Raw genomic sequence first — 17,840 nt, forward strand, 5'->3', positions numbered from 1 at the left:
TTCCTGAGAAGATTCTGCAGACCTAACTCTTCTGTGCAGGCCTAAACGTTTAATGTATGTAAAGGCTGACAGAAAATCCTCTTAGAAGCACAATGACAGCTGAATTCTTTCACACATATGTAGGATCTACCCTATTGTTTGGCCTATAGAGAGGAGTGTTCATGCATGTGGGTGCATTTGCACAAGAATAGGCTCATTTCTGCATATTATTCCCCCATCTATGAATTAAATCTTGCACCAAACTTGTGCAATTCCCTCATTTAGCACACGCACATGCATGCACATCTCCTCTCACGCTGCAAACAAAAACCAGTTCATCGCCGCCATCAAGGCTTTTTCATGACATTTAACCTTGAGGCTCGCTGTCATCATATTTTCACCGGCCAGTTGTACACCGATGTGTGTCACTGCAGTTTTTTTTCCACTCATCTGAATTACACTTTTTTTTTTTATCATTTAGCCAGGGCAGTGGATTACAGAGAGTGCAGCAGGGGCTTGGAAATGGGGTAATCAAAATAGGGTAACATGACCATTCAAGATATTAGAAGCACACATCAGTGCAGATTATTACAGTACAATTAGTCTAATGGAGCAGAGATGGTGTGGACGGGGAAGGGACACACCGCCAAACAGAGAGAGAGAGAGAGATGAAAAGAGAGATTGGAATAAAATGATGTGAGGAATCAGGACACCCAGCTGTTGACTCTGAGGTGTCATTACTTCATGTTGGTTTGGGTCACACTTTTTAAGAAGGAGGGCTCTGTTTTGTTCTCCTAAGGTGAGCGTGCTATCCTGCAGATCTTATTTCAAGAAGCAGGTGGAAACCCTTGCACTTTAAAAAGTATTTGGGTGATTTTTGGCTTATGGGACCCTGTTGAATCCCATCTTAATCCTGCAAATAGTCAACTCCACTCCCAGAGATTTGTACCAGTTGTGTGCTGACATGCTGTGTGCTTCCATGACCACTGTGCATCCCTCTCCTTGTGTATTTTACAAACACGGCCCCTCTGTTGTTTACTCTGCCAGCAACTGCTGCCTTTTATTAAAGCTTTGTGTGGATGCAAAACTGGCACGCTGCGTAAATATGGTTAATATGATTGCTGGTGGGTCTGAGCCACTGTACAGGTGTGTGTTAAGCCACTGAGCTTCATGCAGGCTGTTGTGCTTCAGCTGCGCGCTGGCAGCAAGAGATAAGTATCTCTAGTACAAATGTGATCCCTTTTTCAGCTGTCCTGATTGATCTAAGCTCCTTTCACCATTTTAAGCCTTTTTGTGTTCACTTTGCCTGTAACTCCCCTCTCTTTGTTCGCTCTTGCTCTTTTAACGTAGTTGCACTCTGACCCAAATAAAGCAAGTTTCCTCCCTGGACCAGTGTTTGTCCAGAAACCCCTCCTAGCATTCAGCTTTATTTTCATGGAAACATCAGATTACACCCACAAGTTGTCTGATCTTTTGTGGGTTGAATGCTGCGTGCATGGTCAGCTGATGAGCCAACCGGATGGTCTGCAGGGGACAGGCAGTAATGCACTGTCCCCTGCAGACCTTCTTTTTTTTTATCACGGTCCAGCTGTTCGAGCATTCTGCAGCACGGTGACGTGTGCAGAGCAGTAATGCTAACTACTCAACATCTGGCTGATGGGAGCTGATTTCTGGAGATGACATGGATTCCCAGGAGATAACGGTGGATTTAGCCAGAGAGGGGAAGTGCAATTAGGACCAGTGTGTCACCACAGAGACAACGGGCAGATGAAGAGAGGAATGCAAATGCTTTGTTTGGCAGAGAACAACAGAAAGCTGATTAGAACAAATGGCCAACATGCCCTCACTGGTTACCTCTTTTAATAATGTTCTCCTGTAAAGGTTTGGTGTGAGTAACTAGATCAGGTCAGACTGGGCTCAAATCTGCCTTTGTAGGCTGTTATGTACCCTCATTACTTCTCTAGTGTCTGGCTTCTTTTTCCTGGGCCCAGAGACCGCCCCATGGCTGGGAGTCATCTCAGGTGATTGTTTATGGGTTTGTTTGCAATATCTAGTCATTTGACTCAATTAAATCAAAATTTTCTTCATTAATTAACAGAGGAAATAGCTCTAAGAATTTATGTGTTTGTTGATAATCAACTACTGAGCTCAGTTTGCTTTACATCAAGGATAAAACTAGTGGAATTCAAGGTTTAAAACTGCAGTCATGAATAAGGTACAGAAATTAAATCAACAACCATTAATCAAGTGGATATCAGACAAGAGCTTTTCACAGACATGCAGATGTATAGAGTTGGTCAGTGGGACAAAATGGCCTGATGGCAGGTCTGAAACCTAGACCTCACCTTTTTAAACAGAGTGAGGCACATGTAATACATTTTGAAAAATGAATGGTTTAATGTAAAAGACATATAACAAAAAAATGTGTTTGCTTCTTTAAATACATTAAAGCTGGAGTAAGCTATTTATTTTTAGTAAAACAACACAACCCTCCAGGGTCTTGTTATTAAAGCCACCTAACAGAATAGCACACTTCTGCAACGCCTCCTTGCTCTGCACTCTCACTTAAGGAAAACGATCAAGGGATGATGCTCCAGCCAATGAGGAGGCTTGCACTTGCAGCCAATCATGGCTCAGGTCAGAGGGAGCGTTCCTGCTGGACGCTGCAGTAGGTGTGCTTCCGCCTCTCATCTCAGAGAGAAGTTGGTACAATGGCGGAGTTACCAGCGGTGTTCGGTCCTATGTAGAATTTGTTCATGCTGAGATGAAGTGTTTTCTTGCCTGTAATCTGGCCATTGATTTCAGAGGAAAAGCAGAGCAAAATCACTCCTCGAGAGCTTTGCCACCATCAGTATTCGATTCAGCAGACATGCACATCCTCGAGGAGGTATGTGAGAAGAGGGGTGGAGCTTCAGAGCTCAAACATGGAAAAGAACGGGAAGGGGGTGAGTAGAGTTGATTCTACACAGTTCTCAATAAATGTTACATATTCGAGCTTTAAATGAAGACTTGGCCTAGAAACCCCAATATGGATAGATACATTTATAACAATGCATACTGTATACAATAAAATTAATTCAAAAGCAATGAATCCATAGTTGCATGGATCTGAGTATAAGGGTGCAACAAGCTTTATGCTATAGAAGAGGAGGCTGGGGTGGAGGAGGTTAAGCTTTTCCAGGAGCAGTGTGGTGCATCAGCCATTAATGCAAGCAGGGTTAGTGAGAAGTACGCCATATTTAAATACACTGCTGTGTTGAGAGAAAGAGCTGTGATTGGCTGTCTGTGGGAGCTGCGAGGCGATCATTAGGATCAGATGGGTGTCAGCCAATCACAACTGGGCACGTGACTAGGTTTCACTCTGCATTCGAGGACTGTAGGCCTATCTCACTGTACAATACAAGCAAAAATAATTTCTTTACTTGAAAGTCATTTTCACTAAGAATATAGTCTATGGTCTTTAAAGTAATTAGAGATTTCCAAAACATTTGAAAATTCCCTAAAATTTCTACAGTACCAAAATATTAGTAAAAATTCTTAAACATCTTTTTAAAATCCCATTAAAAAACTAAATTTACAGAAACATTCCCCAAACGTTTCAGTAAAACTTTCTGAAAACACTCTAAAGATTTAAATTAAGATTTTAGTGACGAATCCATGGAAAATTGTGGAAAATTTCCAAACCCATTTCCCCCTTCATCAAAACAGATTCCCTGAAATTTTCATGGAAATTCATTCCACTAATTATAAAACCAAATAGATTTCAAAATTTCCCTTGAAAGTTCCTACAAATTTTGAGTAGTCAAAGCAAACACTCCAAAATACACCAACATTTCCCCAACAATTTCGTGAAATTGTTAAAGCAATTTACTTAAACTTCGGTGGAAATTCCAGACAGTTACCTCAAATATTCTAATTTATTACTATGTTGTTGGAAAAATGTAATGTCCTCATATGTGCATGCAGGGATTTAGGAGGATATATACACAGTCATCCCTGGTGAGGATAGATTTGTTTCTTTTTTTTTTAGATTTATTTTTGGGGTTTTTATGGCTATATTGTAGAGATAAATGACAGGATAGATATGGAAACAGGGATGAGAGAGTGGGGAGAGACACCGAGGGAAGGAACCACAGGTAAGATTCGCCCATAGATGAGCCATAACTTAACCGTGAGGCTATCCTTGCCTGAATAGAAGGGTTTTGAGTTTGGCTTTCAAGGTGGAGACATTTGTGATGGGCCTCAGGGTGTCAACAGGCAGCTCATTCTAGGGAGAAGGACCACAGCTATGTTTCTTTAGTTATTATTTTTGACAAGTTCTTGTTAATTTCACTCACTTTTGTAATACTTGATGCATATGAAGGGATGAGATCAAAAAGACCAGGATAGAGCATTTTGAATAAAACATTTATTTATTTATTTTATGGTTACAGAAAGTCTTAAGTCAAATACATTCATATAGCATTGGCTCATTTACAGTAAAAAAATTAATAAAAGGAGGTGGTGAATTATCATTAGAGGTGTCTACCTGGAGGAGAAAGTACAATAAGGCTTAGTGATGTTTTTTATATTAGAGTAAAAAAAACTCGCATCATAACATTTTTTTAATTAAACTTTTTTTTCCCCAAACCAGAAAGTTAAAAATGAAAAATTTATATTTCATTGTTTCCGCTGTATATGAAAGAAATTAGTGAAAAAAAATAAACAGGAAAAAACAACAAACCATGAAAAATCAGTCAAGTTAACCAACAGAAAAAAGCAAAAGTCTTACATGGGATTATAAGCATTTGGGTGGAGTTTTCCATCACAATAACCCCTCACATCACAGTTCAATATCCATGCTAAAATTAGTAAAGCACCAGTTATCTCCGTGAGCCAAGATCTGTGCATCCTCCATCTGTAAGTGTCTGAACTGCATGTTTCACAGTCTTCTTTTAAAAGGGAATGAAATGGTTTTGACGACGTAGTTTTCATTATTTTAAAAATTTATTGTGTGGATTTGTACCATAATTGAAAAGAAAGGACAGTGGATAGAGTCTGAAACTGTGAAGAAAGACGCACAAGACAGTCTGGCTGCAGACTGTACGTCACTGACGGCCACTTTCACATACTGTTCTTCTGAGACGTTGTCTATTTCAGAATGGAAGTGCCATAATTTGCCAGTACAATGTTTTAATTCTTTTAAATAAATTTATTTGTAAAAAAACAGCAGTTTACTTTATGAAATAACCATAATGTAAACATTACAGGCTAAGGAACATTGATAAATAAAACCGAGAAAAAGGTCAGAGGTGTAATCTGCGATTGATTATTTATAGACTTGTTTTTGGTGGCTTTCACACTAGGGGCCCGGTTCAAGATCCGAGAGCACTTGAGCCCAAAGTCCGGTTCGTTTTGGTATTGTCAGTGCAAACAAACTGTGCCCGGGACCGCTTGGGGAGGTGGTCTCGGGCACGATTCAAGGGGACTCAGGCACGGTTCGGATGAGATGTGAATGCAACCGTGCTCGGATATGGGACAGAGCGTCATATCAGCTTTATGACATCGTAAAAACTAGACTTCTTTACACAGCGCAGCACTTTCTTCTCATTTTTCCCTCAATAAAGGGCAGAAATAATCAAAATCCAGCCAATAAACGGTCTGTTGTGACTGACCTTGCGGATGAACACAAGTTGGAGTCGGTGAGATGAGGTGCAAAGGCAATAAAAGTCTCCCGTCACCTCAAAAACTGCTGCATCTGGGCAGCGCCAGCCCATTTAATCCTCTGAGCTGTAGTAGATGTGCAGGTAGGAAGAGCGAAGTTGCTGGCATCTTAAAAGCGATTTTAATCATCCATGGCTGCAGGATAGACATGACCCTTCTTCTTTCTCCTCCTTTGCAGGGTTGTAGACCAGCTACGTGCATACTGTCACCTGCTGTTTCAGACCAAGTAAATACGCAAGTGCGCCAAGGCACGGTTCGATCTTGCTAGTGTGAACACAAGCCAGGGGGGAAGGGGGAGGGGGAGGAACTGTGCTGCAGCGCGGTTGGAAACAACTGGGCCTATTGTGAAAGCACCCTTAGAAGTTACATGGCTCACGTTAGCTTTGCTAGTTTAACTAAAGTGAACATACCTAAGCTAGCTGCATAAAAAGTGTTAAAATAACCAATGCAGCTAAGTCAGCTTTAGCAAATGTAGCTAAGGCTAACATAGCTAACGTACCTATATAGCTTACATAGCGACTTTTTGAGCTTAGCTTTAGCTACATAGCTTTGTTATCTACATAGTTTATACAGCTAAAGCAAATGTTTTCATAGAGGAGAAGCTTCTTTCTTCAAGCAGACTGTTAACTTGGTTTTTTTTTTAATGTTTTGTTGTCAGGTTTTGCAGGTCAAGGTTTTTAACTTTTAAGTCTTAGTATCCTAACCCTCACCTTAACCCTAAACCTAACCCTAATCAGAAGTTTGATCAAATTTTATCTCAAAAGTTTTAGCATGTATTTGTATTCTGAAAGACATGGCATTTCAGATGATTGGTCTGTGTCTTAAGCCAGACCCCTCTTCAGAGAGAGGGTGGGGAATGACGTGGAGGAAAGCCCAGCCTGCTTCTGTGACTGCTAGGCTACTTTTGTTTCCTAGTTTTTAATTGTTTTGATGGTTGCTGGTAACAGTAATAACCAAAAATCAAACTCTTTCCCTTAAAGAAAACACAACAAACTAGAAGAACAAAAAGACTAACAAGAATGGTTTTAAGTGCATTGTATAAGCTGGCAAAATGTTTGCATTCATTGTTTTCCCACAATATGTCTGGATTTCTATCACACTTGTAACACAGGGGTGCTCAGTAGTCTCCTTTACCTAAATCAGTCAATATTTGAAAGGAAAAATGGTCTCACATCCTTTCAAAAACATTGGGTTTACTCGGCGTGCTGGCTGCATGCTCCCTCAGATGTGAGTGTCATTAAGTGGAGTAATGCATGTGCCCTCATACGTGCCCCCTCCCCTCCACAATGCGCAGGTCCTGCAGGTATGTCAGGCTCCTTTCAGATCGATCACTGTTTAATTAGTCTCCTGAAATGGATCAGACATGTAGTCACATGCTTACACGCATCAGTGCACACACATTCAAGATGGTGGTCGGTTAGCTCACATTCTCCATATATTGACCGGCCTCTGTGCTGTGCATCACTGTAGGTTTCTATCACATGTTTTGTATCCAGATACTGTCCTTTATGCTGTCTGCAAAACAGGAGATTAAAGAAGATAGGAAACATGATGTCAGACAAGATGACTGTTAGATAAATTGTACCTGTTGCAGACATAAATCTATTCTCTGTAAACATCAACCACAAGCAGCCCCCTCTTTTCATACAATTATAGATGCAGTTAAACCCTGCCTCTGCTGCTGACACTTGAGGATTTGGTCAGTTGTGAAAATCAATACTTCCTCTTGAGCCGTTCAGATGAATCCCAATAACCCATTTTCGTCTCCGTCCCTGTGGCCAGGAGCCCAGTATTTAACTGAATTAGAGAAGTATTGTTGCTGTCCAGAATCAACGCTTTGTTAATGTTTGTGCTCAGGCAGCTTGTTTGCACTGTTTCTGTTTCTGTTTAAACATAAATCTACTGGTATTGGAGTCTGAGTGTTCGTCTGCTGGTTGCAGAGATTTGGGTGTTTTTTTTTTTTCAAAGTCACTTTGTAAGTTCAGAACTGCTTTTAATACTACAATGTAGTCAAATTGTACAAAGGAACTCAGGATTTTGCTTTTTATAATCTTCTGAAATAACAGAATAACAACCAATGACAAATAGTGTTTATGTAAATATTGTTTATTCAAAATCTTTTCCTGCATTATGTCCTGCATAATCAGATTTTCTCCATCACGTTACTACAGAAGTCCAAGCCACAGATGATCCATGCTCTAACTGAGGCAACAATTACAGATCATTTTTAGTGCTGAATAATCTGAGGGTTATTATCATCATAGAATTTATTAATGTTTTGTTTGTATTATGTGTACAAATTTTAAAAAATCTCTATTTTGTCCCAAAAACCTATATGAAACACTCAAATTGCTTATTTTGGATCAGAAACTCAAATATTCAGAGTGCATTTATGTTTCAGTAAGAATCGTCAGATTTGGCACTGAAACAAGCAAATTTCTGCATTGTTACTTTAAAAACAGAAGGACCCATCATCAAAACAGCTGCTCATGAGTGCTCATGTTACTATACTGAATATAAAACATGGACATATTCTCAGTGACTTCACCCACTGGCTTCTGAAGTTTCATTTTCAAACCCATCAACACCAAGGGCTTTGTTGGAAAGGTCTCTCACAGGCCTTTGTTCAGTCTAGTAACAGGCAAGGAGAAGCGGCTAAGATGGGCCCCAGGCCTCATAGTGAACAGGACCCACATACAGTGTATAGACAAAAGTATTTGACCACAGTTGATAATAGAATTCAGGAGTTTCAATCAAACCCATTCCCACAGGTGTATAAAACCAAGCACCATGCAGTCTCCACTTGCAAACATTGGTGAAACAGAATTGTTTGTTCTGAAGAGCTCAGTGACTTCAAACATGGTACTCTAATGGATGCTACCTTTACACTAAGATGGTTTTATCCCTGCTGGATTTTCCACAGTCAACTGCAAGTGATATCATTAGAAAGTGGAAGCATTTAGGAACAACAGCACCTCAGCCATGAGGCAGAAGATCACCAAAAATCACAGAGTGGGATCAAAGACTGCTAAGGCAAATGGTGTGTAATGCTCTGCTGATTCTACAGCTGAAGAGTTCTGAACTTCGACTGGCATTTATGTGACCACAAAAACAGTGCAGTGGGAGCCTTTGCAAGTCCATGCCAAGCATTGGATGGAGTGATGTAAAGCACGATGACACTGGACTGTAGAGCAGTGAAAACTTTTTCTGTGGATTGATGAATCAAACTTCTCTGTTTGGCAGTCAGAGTTTTGGTTTGGCAGATGCCAGGAGCATGTTACCTGCCTCATTGCATTGTGCCAAATGTGAAGTTTGGTGGATGAGGGATAATGGTATGGGGCTGTTTTTCAAGGTTAATGCTAGGCCCATTATCTCCAGTGAAGGGCAATCTTAATGCTTCAGCATATCAAGATATTTTGGACAATCCTTTGCTTCAAACTTTGTGGCAACAGTTTGGGGAAGGCTTTTTTCTACTCCAACATGACTATGTCAGTGCACAAAGCAAGGACTTTAAAGTCATGGTTTGACGAGTTCAGTGTGGAAGACCTTGACTGGCCTGCATAGAGCCCTGACATAAACCCCATCCAGCACCTTTGGGATGAACTGAGACAGAGATTGCAAGCCAGGCCTTCTCATCCAGCATCAGTGCCTGACCTCCTAATTGTTCTCCAGAATGAATGAACACAGATTCCCACAAAACACTCCAAATCTTGTGAAAATCTATCCAAGAAGAGTGGAGGCTGTTATGGCTGTAAAAGGGGACCCAACCCCATATTAGAGTACAGGTATTTGAATACAGTGATGTTACAGTCCTTGTTGGTGTAATGATCAGGTGGTTGAATACTTTTGTCCATACAGTGAATCAGTCAGATCAGCTGCAACCCTTATCAGTGCTGGGATAACATGTTACAAATTCATTTATTGGAGCACTAAGATTACATTTTTGTAAATAATAAGTGATGTTATGAGTCAACATTTACAGTTCAAATAATCATTGATAGCTACTCTTTCTGCAAAGTAATCTTCTGAAAACAGTTGCTTTTGTCACCATATAAAAATGAAAGAAAATCCCCCCCAAAATCTGCACTGTTTCTGTTTCTCTCCTACATGTTGGTATGTATCAGAGGGCCAGTGGAAGGTAAACACAGCTGTGCCAGTACACGCACATGGCTTGTTAATTAGGCTAGTATAATGGCAAAGAGTACAGCATTGTATTGTCAAGCTATCCCTATAATGTTTAATTAATTTTGATGATATGGTCAAATTCAAAAATACTGTGATTGTAAATTCAAAGGCTTGTGTGGTATTGTTTTCATTTCATTTTATTTCAATGCAAACAATACTGTGAGGTATGCAGTATTATGCACAGCCTGTGTGTAGTACTGTACTACACTACCAAGTTTACCGTCAATTTGTGAGCATATTAAGAGCTGTAAAGGATATGTCTTTCTTTCTGTCATTAGCTACAGAGTAACAGACGATATGCGGTAAACTTGACTGTAGAATAATTGTACTGTCGACACATTCAAGGGCAAACATACAGTCAGTTATGTAGTGTTTTTAAGGACATCACTAGGGGACACACAAGGGAGCTCAGGCCATGTAGAGCTACCTGATGTGTGGGATGTAAACTACATATATGATAACTCGGAAAACTTTACATAATGAGAAAAGCACTCGGAGAGCGCAGACCTCCCCCATTAGCCCTATCTCCCAATGGTAAAGAATCCTTTGAAAAAATTCCTGGATCCAGACGGTGATCCCGATCACTCCCAAAATCTAGTCAGTTCTTCCTTATGCCATTTCTGACATTTCCTGAAAATTTCATCAAAATCCGTCCACAACTTTTTGAGTTATGTTGCTAACAAACAAACTAATTAACAAACCCTGCTGATCACATAACCTCGATAAAACCCATTGAGATTGAGATCTCTTTTACGAGGGTCACCTGGACAAGAGGTCAGCAGCACACGTCACAAAATAATACATTTCCATATGAATAATCAATTCTGACGTTTTCCTCTGAGCATGGACATAATGCACCTGGTGTATTGTTTTAATTAGTGACTGTGTTCACTGGTTACTTGCAGCTGACTTCATTCATAGATGCTGCTGATAAAAATCCTTGCAAATGCCTCTTTGTTTTTTGTTTTATTTTGTTCAAATATAGTTCTCATTAGACATGTATTTAATGAAAAAAATAAACTAATACAAACAGCAACAACATTGTTTTACAGGATTAAACATTGACTTTTTAAATAGACTTTATCAGTCCTGGCTGGTTTGATGGACATGTTGGCTCTGCTGTGTCAGTAATTTATCATAAAGCTGTGTGGGCTTGGTTTAGTGGTTTGTTTTTATTAGCTTCTGCCGTTATTGTCTCTGTTGCTGTGTTGACTGCCACACCTTCCTCACCTCCATACCAGCTCTACCTTAACGTGTATACTGCATCATGTGTCCATGTTGTTTATTTTTGAAAGCATACACACAAACAGCCCCTTGGCAGCCATGATTCCTCCACGTAACCCTGACCTGTAACCTTTCTTGGTATGTAATGCAGTAATGTAACTTTTAAAAGTAACAAAAGCTAACGGCTTCTCTAATTATGGGCAACTCCTGGTTTTAATAACATCAAAACATTAGTTTTTTTACTCATCCTCCCTGCAGAACCATTCAGAAAAATACTGTTTTTGTACCAAGCTATAAACATGTTTATTTTCACTGTGGGAGTTGGCTTCTTTAAATTTGTGAGTGGGGACTTTGGGTGGTGGTGCAGCCAGTCCTAAGTGGACACTTCAGGAACTGCAGTTTTCTGCACTTCCATATTGGCTTCATTGTTAAATACTGCAGCTTGCTGCTTAACTTTCTGCAACCTGAGCTTTTGTTTGGAATGCTTTTGTAGTTTCTCCACATATTTGGGATCAGAAGAAAGCTGTCTTGTCTTTTATTCTTGTAAAGTGTCCTTGAGTGCTAGGAAAGGCGCTCTCAAATAAAATGTATTATTATTATTATTATTTAAACAGGAATTGGTCCTGACCAAAATGATGTCCACAAATCTCTTGAAGGTTCTGTTTCTACAGGGATAAGCGCTGGATTGGATTTAAAGAAGATGTCTTGGCTGTTGGTCAGCTGTTTAGTGTCTTCGGCCAGCCAGAGGAGTCATTTTGATAATAAACCACAAGGACTTGTTAAGGCCAAACATCAACAACATGTCTGCTAAAAGTTCCTTTCCAGAATCCACACCACCACAATCCTTTCCAAAATTTCAAAAAAATTACATAAAAGTTCTGTGAAAATTCTCAACATTTGTTAAACTGTCTTATAAAAAGTAACCCAAAATTACTTCAAATATTCCTCAAATGTTTCCATGAAACTTTATCAAAAAGCATACAAATTCGAATAGAAATGTTCCCAAAATTTTCATATAAATTCCTGAAACATTTCAAGCAAATTAACCCTGAAATTTGTATACATTCCCCCAAATTGCACAAAATGACAGAAATAGCCCAAAACATCTGAACATATTCCCTGATGTTCCATTAAGTTCTTGCAGATTTCAAGGATTTCAAAGGACATCCCTGCCAAAAAAATTCAAACTACCTCCCCCCCTTACAAAGTAATAAAATTTCAAATTAAGTTCTCCAAAATTACAAAAATATTTTCCAAAGTTACATGACAATGCCCAAAAATTTCCAAACAAATTCCCTTAAACATCCAAAGCTAAAAATTTCTCAAATTTTCATAAAAATAAAAATACCCCCCAAAAATTCAAATCAAATTTCCCTCCCATTGAAACTGTTCAAAAATATGCAAACAGATCCCCAAAATTTCCATGAAAATATTCAAAAAGTTCCAAGCAAATTGCCAAAAATATTTACAGATATTCTGGAAAATGTTTTCTCAAATTCTCTCAGCATTCAGCGGACATTCTGGACAATTATCTCAGAAATTCTAATAACATAAATTATTATGATGTTGTAAGGAAGCCAATATTTCATGTCATCATATGTGCATGCTGGAACTCCATGCACATATTGAATTGACTGAAATAAATAAGAAATTATTTCATATAAGCACATAAGGCTTTCTTAATCAGCATGTCTGGATATTTTACATTAGATAGTGATGGATGCTGCTTAAAACTAGCTATAGCTTTTGTAAGACTAAAGGTGCTAATTTGGTTATGGGGAAGGAGCTGCTTGAAACAACTCCTGCTTTCTTATACAGTGCAAGCATAAGTTCATCATTCCTTATTTCTCTCCCATAATTTCTGCCATTTTTCCATGATAAATGCTCTCCCTGAATACTGAAAATAATTGTTTGTGCATTCTGACTTGTCTGTTCTAGTTGCTGTGTATGTTATGGTGTGAGGATGATGATGTCTTCCCCAAAGATTGTTTTTGGCCTGCTGTAGTCCACAGTGTGAGCGAAGTGTTTGTCCCTGTGTTTCAGGTTCTACTGGGATCTGACCATGCTGCTGCTCATGGTGGGAAACCTCATCATCATCCCTGTGGGCATCACCTTCTTCAAGGACGAGCACACGCCGCCCTGGATCGTCTTCAACGTGGTCTCGGACACCTTCTTCCTCATGGACCTGGTGCTTAACTTCCGCACGGGCATCGTCAAGGAGGACAACACAGAGATCATTCTGGACCCTCAGCAGATCAAGATCAAGTACCTGAAGAGCTGGTTTGTGGTGGATTTCATTTCCTCCATACCCGTGGACTACATCTTTCTCATCGTGGAGACTCGCATCGACTCTGACTTTTACAAGACGGCAAGAGCTCTGAGGATTGTCCGTTTTACCAAGATCCTCAGTCTGCTTCGGCTGCTGCGCCTCTCCAGACTCATTCGCTACATCCACCAGTGGGAAGAGGTAGATCCCGCAGGGACATGTGTTGTGGGTCTCTGAGGTTTCAAGAGATAATGGAGTTGTAGAAGTTAGTCTAAAAGTTGTCAAAGTACTCCATGAAAGGTTCAGCAACATTATTTGTCAATTTTAATTAAAGAGAGGGAAAATTCTGAGCTGCTGGACTTTCAGGTGTTGCATTGTCTGTATATTGGGGTTTTTGAGCTGGGACCTTGCTCTGGTACAAGACGCCTTTTTATAGTGCTGTATCATAAAGTAACAGCTCAATGCTCGTTTTTTTCCTCAATAAGATGGCTTATAAAGTGGCTCTTGGAGTATATAACTAGTTATGAAACAGACCAGTATTGATATTAATTGCCTCTATGTGACCTTTAGAAGCAAACGGGAGCTTCGGCATCGATATTGATTATTTCAACATTGTTACTTTAAATATCTGATACAGCTGTCAGGGGAACGGTGATAAACAGCACACTGCTGCAACATTCATTTTTCATTTTTCCACGGCAAAGAAGTTCAGTAAGTGATAAATGTGACTATTAAAAGACAGCAAGGCAAGAGTTTTTAATAAAAAAAAACACCACAGTACAGGATAAAAACAACAAAGATAACACAAGGGGTGCCAAAGCTAAAAGGTCCTCACAGGAGCTTTAATTGCATTTAGTTTTTCTTTGTTGTTTTTTTTGTTTTGTTTTGTTTTGTTTTTTGCTGTCAGTGAAATTCATGCTGCTTCTTTGAGTAAAAACTTATGTCCATTTTCGTGCAGCTGTAGAGCTGATTTGCTAGTCGTGCTCCACAGCTCATTCACACTCAATCACTTTACCTAACAAGAGCTATTTTCCTGCTTATCTTGTTCTTATAATACTAACTGAGGTTGCCTTCCCCACAGGCCATTAATGTTGCTTGCAGATTGTTACGCAACACAGAACAAGGCTGTGGTGGCAGATTAAGAGCAGTATAGTCTGATATATGATCCATCGGCCCACACAGCACCTCCTGTATGTCTCAGATCCTCTGATCGCATGAGAAAGAATGGAAACATGACAGATTTATTCACAGTGAGATGTGTCTTTTGTCATTTGCTTAATGATGATAATCTGTGTTACAGGTTTTCCATATGACCTACGACCTAGCGAGCGCCATGGTGCGTATCATGAACCTGATTGGTATGATGCTACTGCTGTGTCACTGGGACGGCTGTCTACAGTTCCTGGTTCCCATGCTGCAGGACTTCCCCCCTGACTGTTGGGTCACCAGGAACAAGATGGTGGTAAGTGGATTATTTATGAGTCAGACAATGTCCAAACATTTTCACTTAAAGGCCCCCAATTCTTTTTTTTTCCAGAGGCATCTGAGTGATGTGGTCCTACATGCACACACTTTCTAAAACTGTTTCAGCTCTTTTAGATGAGAGATAATCCTTTTTATTTTATTTGTCTGAGCCTTTTTCATTTCTGGTGGATTGGTCTCAGGTTAAGATGGCATCACAAACCATTCTACACCAATCAGGATTTCTGGGTTTTAAATAGAGACCCAATGTTCCTGATTAGGTGGACTGTTGGAGCTTGCAAACATTTTCTCCCAATAAAATTTGTAAAGTTTTTGTTGTTGTTGTTTATTCACATAATAAATAGTTCAAATAAATTTAAAAACTTATTTGAGAACTTATTTGCTGGTTATAAAACAGACAAAAAACATATTAATTCACTGATATAGTCTGTGAAAGCAAAAAAAGACACCCAGAGACAAAATGCTTAAATTTGATATAAATGATTTTAATGCTTGTAAAACTGCAAAACTGCCTGGAGGTAGGTATCAGACTTAGTAGGATTTGATTTTTTTGAAAAAGCACCACGCCACATGTACAGAACAAGATTTTGGATGTTTTTAGCATGATACTTCCTGGATGGACAAAGACACCCTTAGAGTCAGCTGTTTTTTTGTCTCTGTTCCGTCAGTTGAAAACAGAAAAAAAAAACAACATTTGGAACAGTGTCACTCGACAATATCACATCTCCCTCATTGACTGATCAAAATCAAGAGGGAGCTAGACTTATGATAAAAACTGAAGAGAACCTGATCTAAGGCGTCCAACTCTTTGTCCAGGGGGCAACTGGACTTGATTGAGGTTCTTGAAGACGTTTTGCCTCCCCTACAAAAGGCTTCTTCAGTCCTCACAGTAGCTTTTTTAAAATTTTTTCCGAATGTCTAACATTGATTTGTCGCAGTTTCTTGTGATTTCAATCCATTTTTTTGTCACTTACAATACAAAAATAGATTTTCTTTTCATTTCTATACATTACTTGTTACTGTGGCCAGTTTTTCTTTTTTGATAATTTTAATAACAGAACCATTCAATAGATTGGAAAATTACTCAAATTAGCCCCAAATTGATCAAGTCGCTCTTATCGTATTAAAGAAATTAGGTCATCTTTGTGCATTCAATGATATTTCTGTACCACACAGTTTTGTCTGCAGCTGTTAAGTTAATATTTTCTTTCAAAACTTTCTGTTTCCTCCTCTCTGCTCCTCACAGAATGACACCTGGGGTCAGCAGTACTCCTACGCTCTGTTCAAGGCCATGAGTCACATGTTGTGCATTGGGTATGGGCTGTACCCCCCCATCGGCATGGCTGACGTGTGGCTCACCATCCTCAGCATGATCGTGGGCGCTACCTGCTTCGCCATGTTTGTGGGGCATGCGACTGCTCTCATTCAGTCCCTGGACTCCTCCAGAAGGCAGTACCAGGAGAAGGTGGGTGTTTTTTTCTGTAGAAGACTGGAAAGAAAATGTTCTTTACTGAAGCCAGGAGTGGAGCATAATGCAGTACTTAGGTAATTTTTAAGTAATAGCTTTATTTTTACTGCCCTCATAGTAATGAGGGTTTACAAAATACTCTGACATACAAGAAAAAGCATACATAAGATCAAAGTATGAGAATCCAAACACAAAATCAGACAACACTAAAGTAACAAGAACAACATAAGAAATGTATTTAACTGAGAACCCAAGCAACACAGGATGTAAGAGGATGTAAAACAAGAAGCATTAAAAGAGATGCACAGATCAGTGTCCTTTTCTGGTATCATTAAATGATATGTCTTGTCTTGTCAAGTGTTTTAACAGTGATTGTGCCTAAAGCTCCTGTGAGGAGTTATCAGCTGGTGATGAAACTGATTAAAATAGTTACTGATACCTGTATATAACCCAAAAAGGAAGTAAAACTTTCATAAGAGAAAAAAAAACTTTAAAAGATCTATTGTTGATGCTTGTAAATACTGCCACAGGGTAGGTGTCAGATTACACGCTGTGTAAATAGCCTCAAACATTGATTTGGAAATACTTTGGCAATCGCAATCACCGTCTATAATGGATGGTATATGCCTCTGGTAACCGATTTTAATTTCTCCACCATTTGTGTCAGGCCTCCAGGCCTTCCATGTGGTGTTTAAATCTGCAGTGGAAATGCCATCACCAAAGATATATTTTTGGGCTTTTTCTGCCTTTATTTTTAGTGGCAGACAGTGGATAGAGTGAGAAATAGGGATGAGAGAGTGCGGGAAAGATGCCTCAGGCTGAGCCTGAACCTGGGCCGCCTGCATACATGGGGCACGACCTAACCACTGGGCCGTCTGCACCCCACTTCTTTGTTAAATTATCCGGAGTAGTGCCATTTGCCCTCTGAGTCTAGGTTCAGCAGTAGAATGTAAGTTATACTTTGGCTTCACTCTTGCTAACTTCACCTGTATAAGCTCCCAAAAATATGATAGCTCATTGTGATTTAATCACTATTAAGGGATCTAAAGTTTGCAGAAACAACATCATGATGTAGATTCATTAAAATGAAGACCCATTTGTTGGGGCTGTCATCATGAAGATAAGAAATCAACCTATTTTTTCTTTATAATATATATTGTTAGGGTATTTAATTCCTTTATAAAATAGTAGAAGACGGTGGATAGAGTTTCAAACAGGTATGAGAGAGCAGGGGAGATATGCTTTAACCACTCGGCCATCTGCACACCAGAAATCAACTTTTTTGATACTTTATTTTTATCAGTTGCTTTTTACAACAAAAGCTATACAACAGAACACCCAGGCCATTTTGCAGTTTTGTTTTAAGTGTCCTGAAGTGTCCAGTTACTATCATAACAGTCCATCTTATCTTCTGAGTGAAGTGAAACTATTAATCTTGCTTATGACCTTTTCAAAACATTTCACATGCAAACCAATGCAGTCCACCTTGGTTAATAATAATAATAATAATAATATTAATAATAATAAGTCGTA

General features: G+C 39.3%; 1 protein-coding gene across 1 annotated transcript in view; it reads left to right on the forward strand.

Moving 5' to 3' along the window:
• LOC121515634 (potassium/sodium hyperpolarization-activated cyclic nucleotide-gated channel 3-like) overlaps positions 1–17,840 on the forward strand; it is a 34,285-nt gene that overhangs the window by 906 nt on the left and 15,539 nt on the right. The window contains exons 2-4 of the mRNA XM_041796510.1: positions 13,135–13,558; positions 14,658–14,819; positions 16,086–16,304. Coding sequence (XP_041652444.1) covers positions 13,135–13,558; positions 14,658–14,819; positions 16,086–16,304 — 805 coding nt within the window. The remainder of the gene's footprint in view (positions 1–13,134; positions 13,559–14,657; positions 14,820–16,085; positions 16,305–17,840) is intronic.

The sequence above is a fragment of the Cheilinus undulatus genome, linkage group 9, assembly GCF_018320785.1.
Source record: "Cheilinus undulatus linkage group 9, ASM1832078v1, whole genome shotgun sequence".
NCBI classification, from domain to species: Eukaryota; Metazoa; Chordata; class Actinopteri; order Labriformes; family Labridae; genus Cheilinus; species Cheilinus undulatus.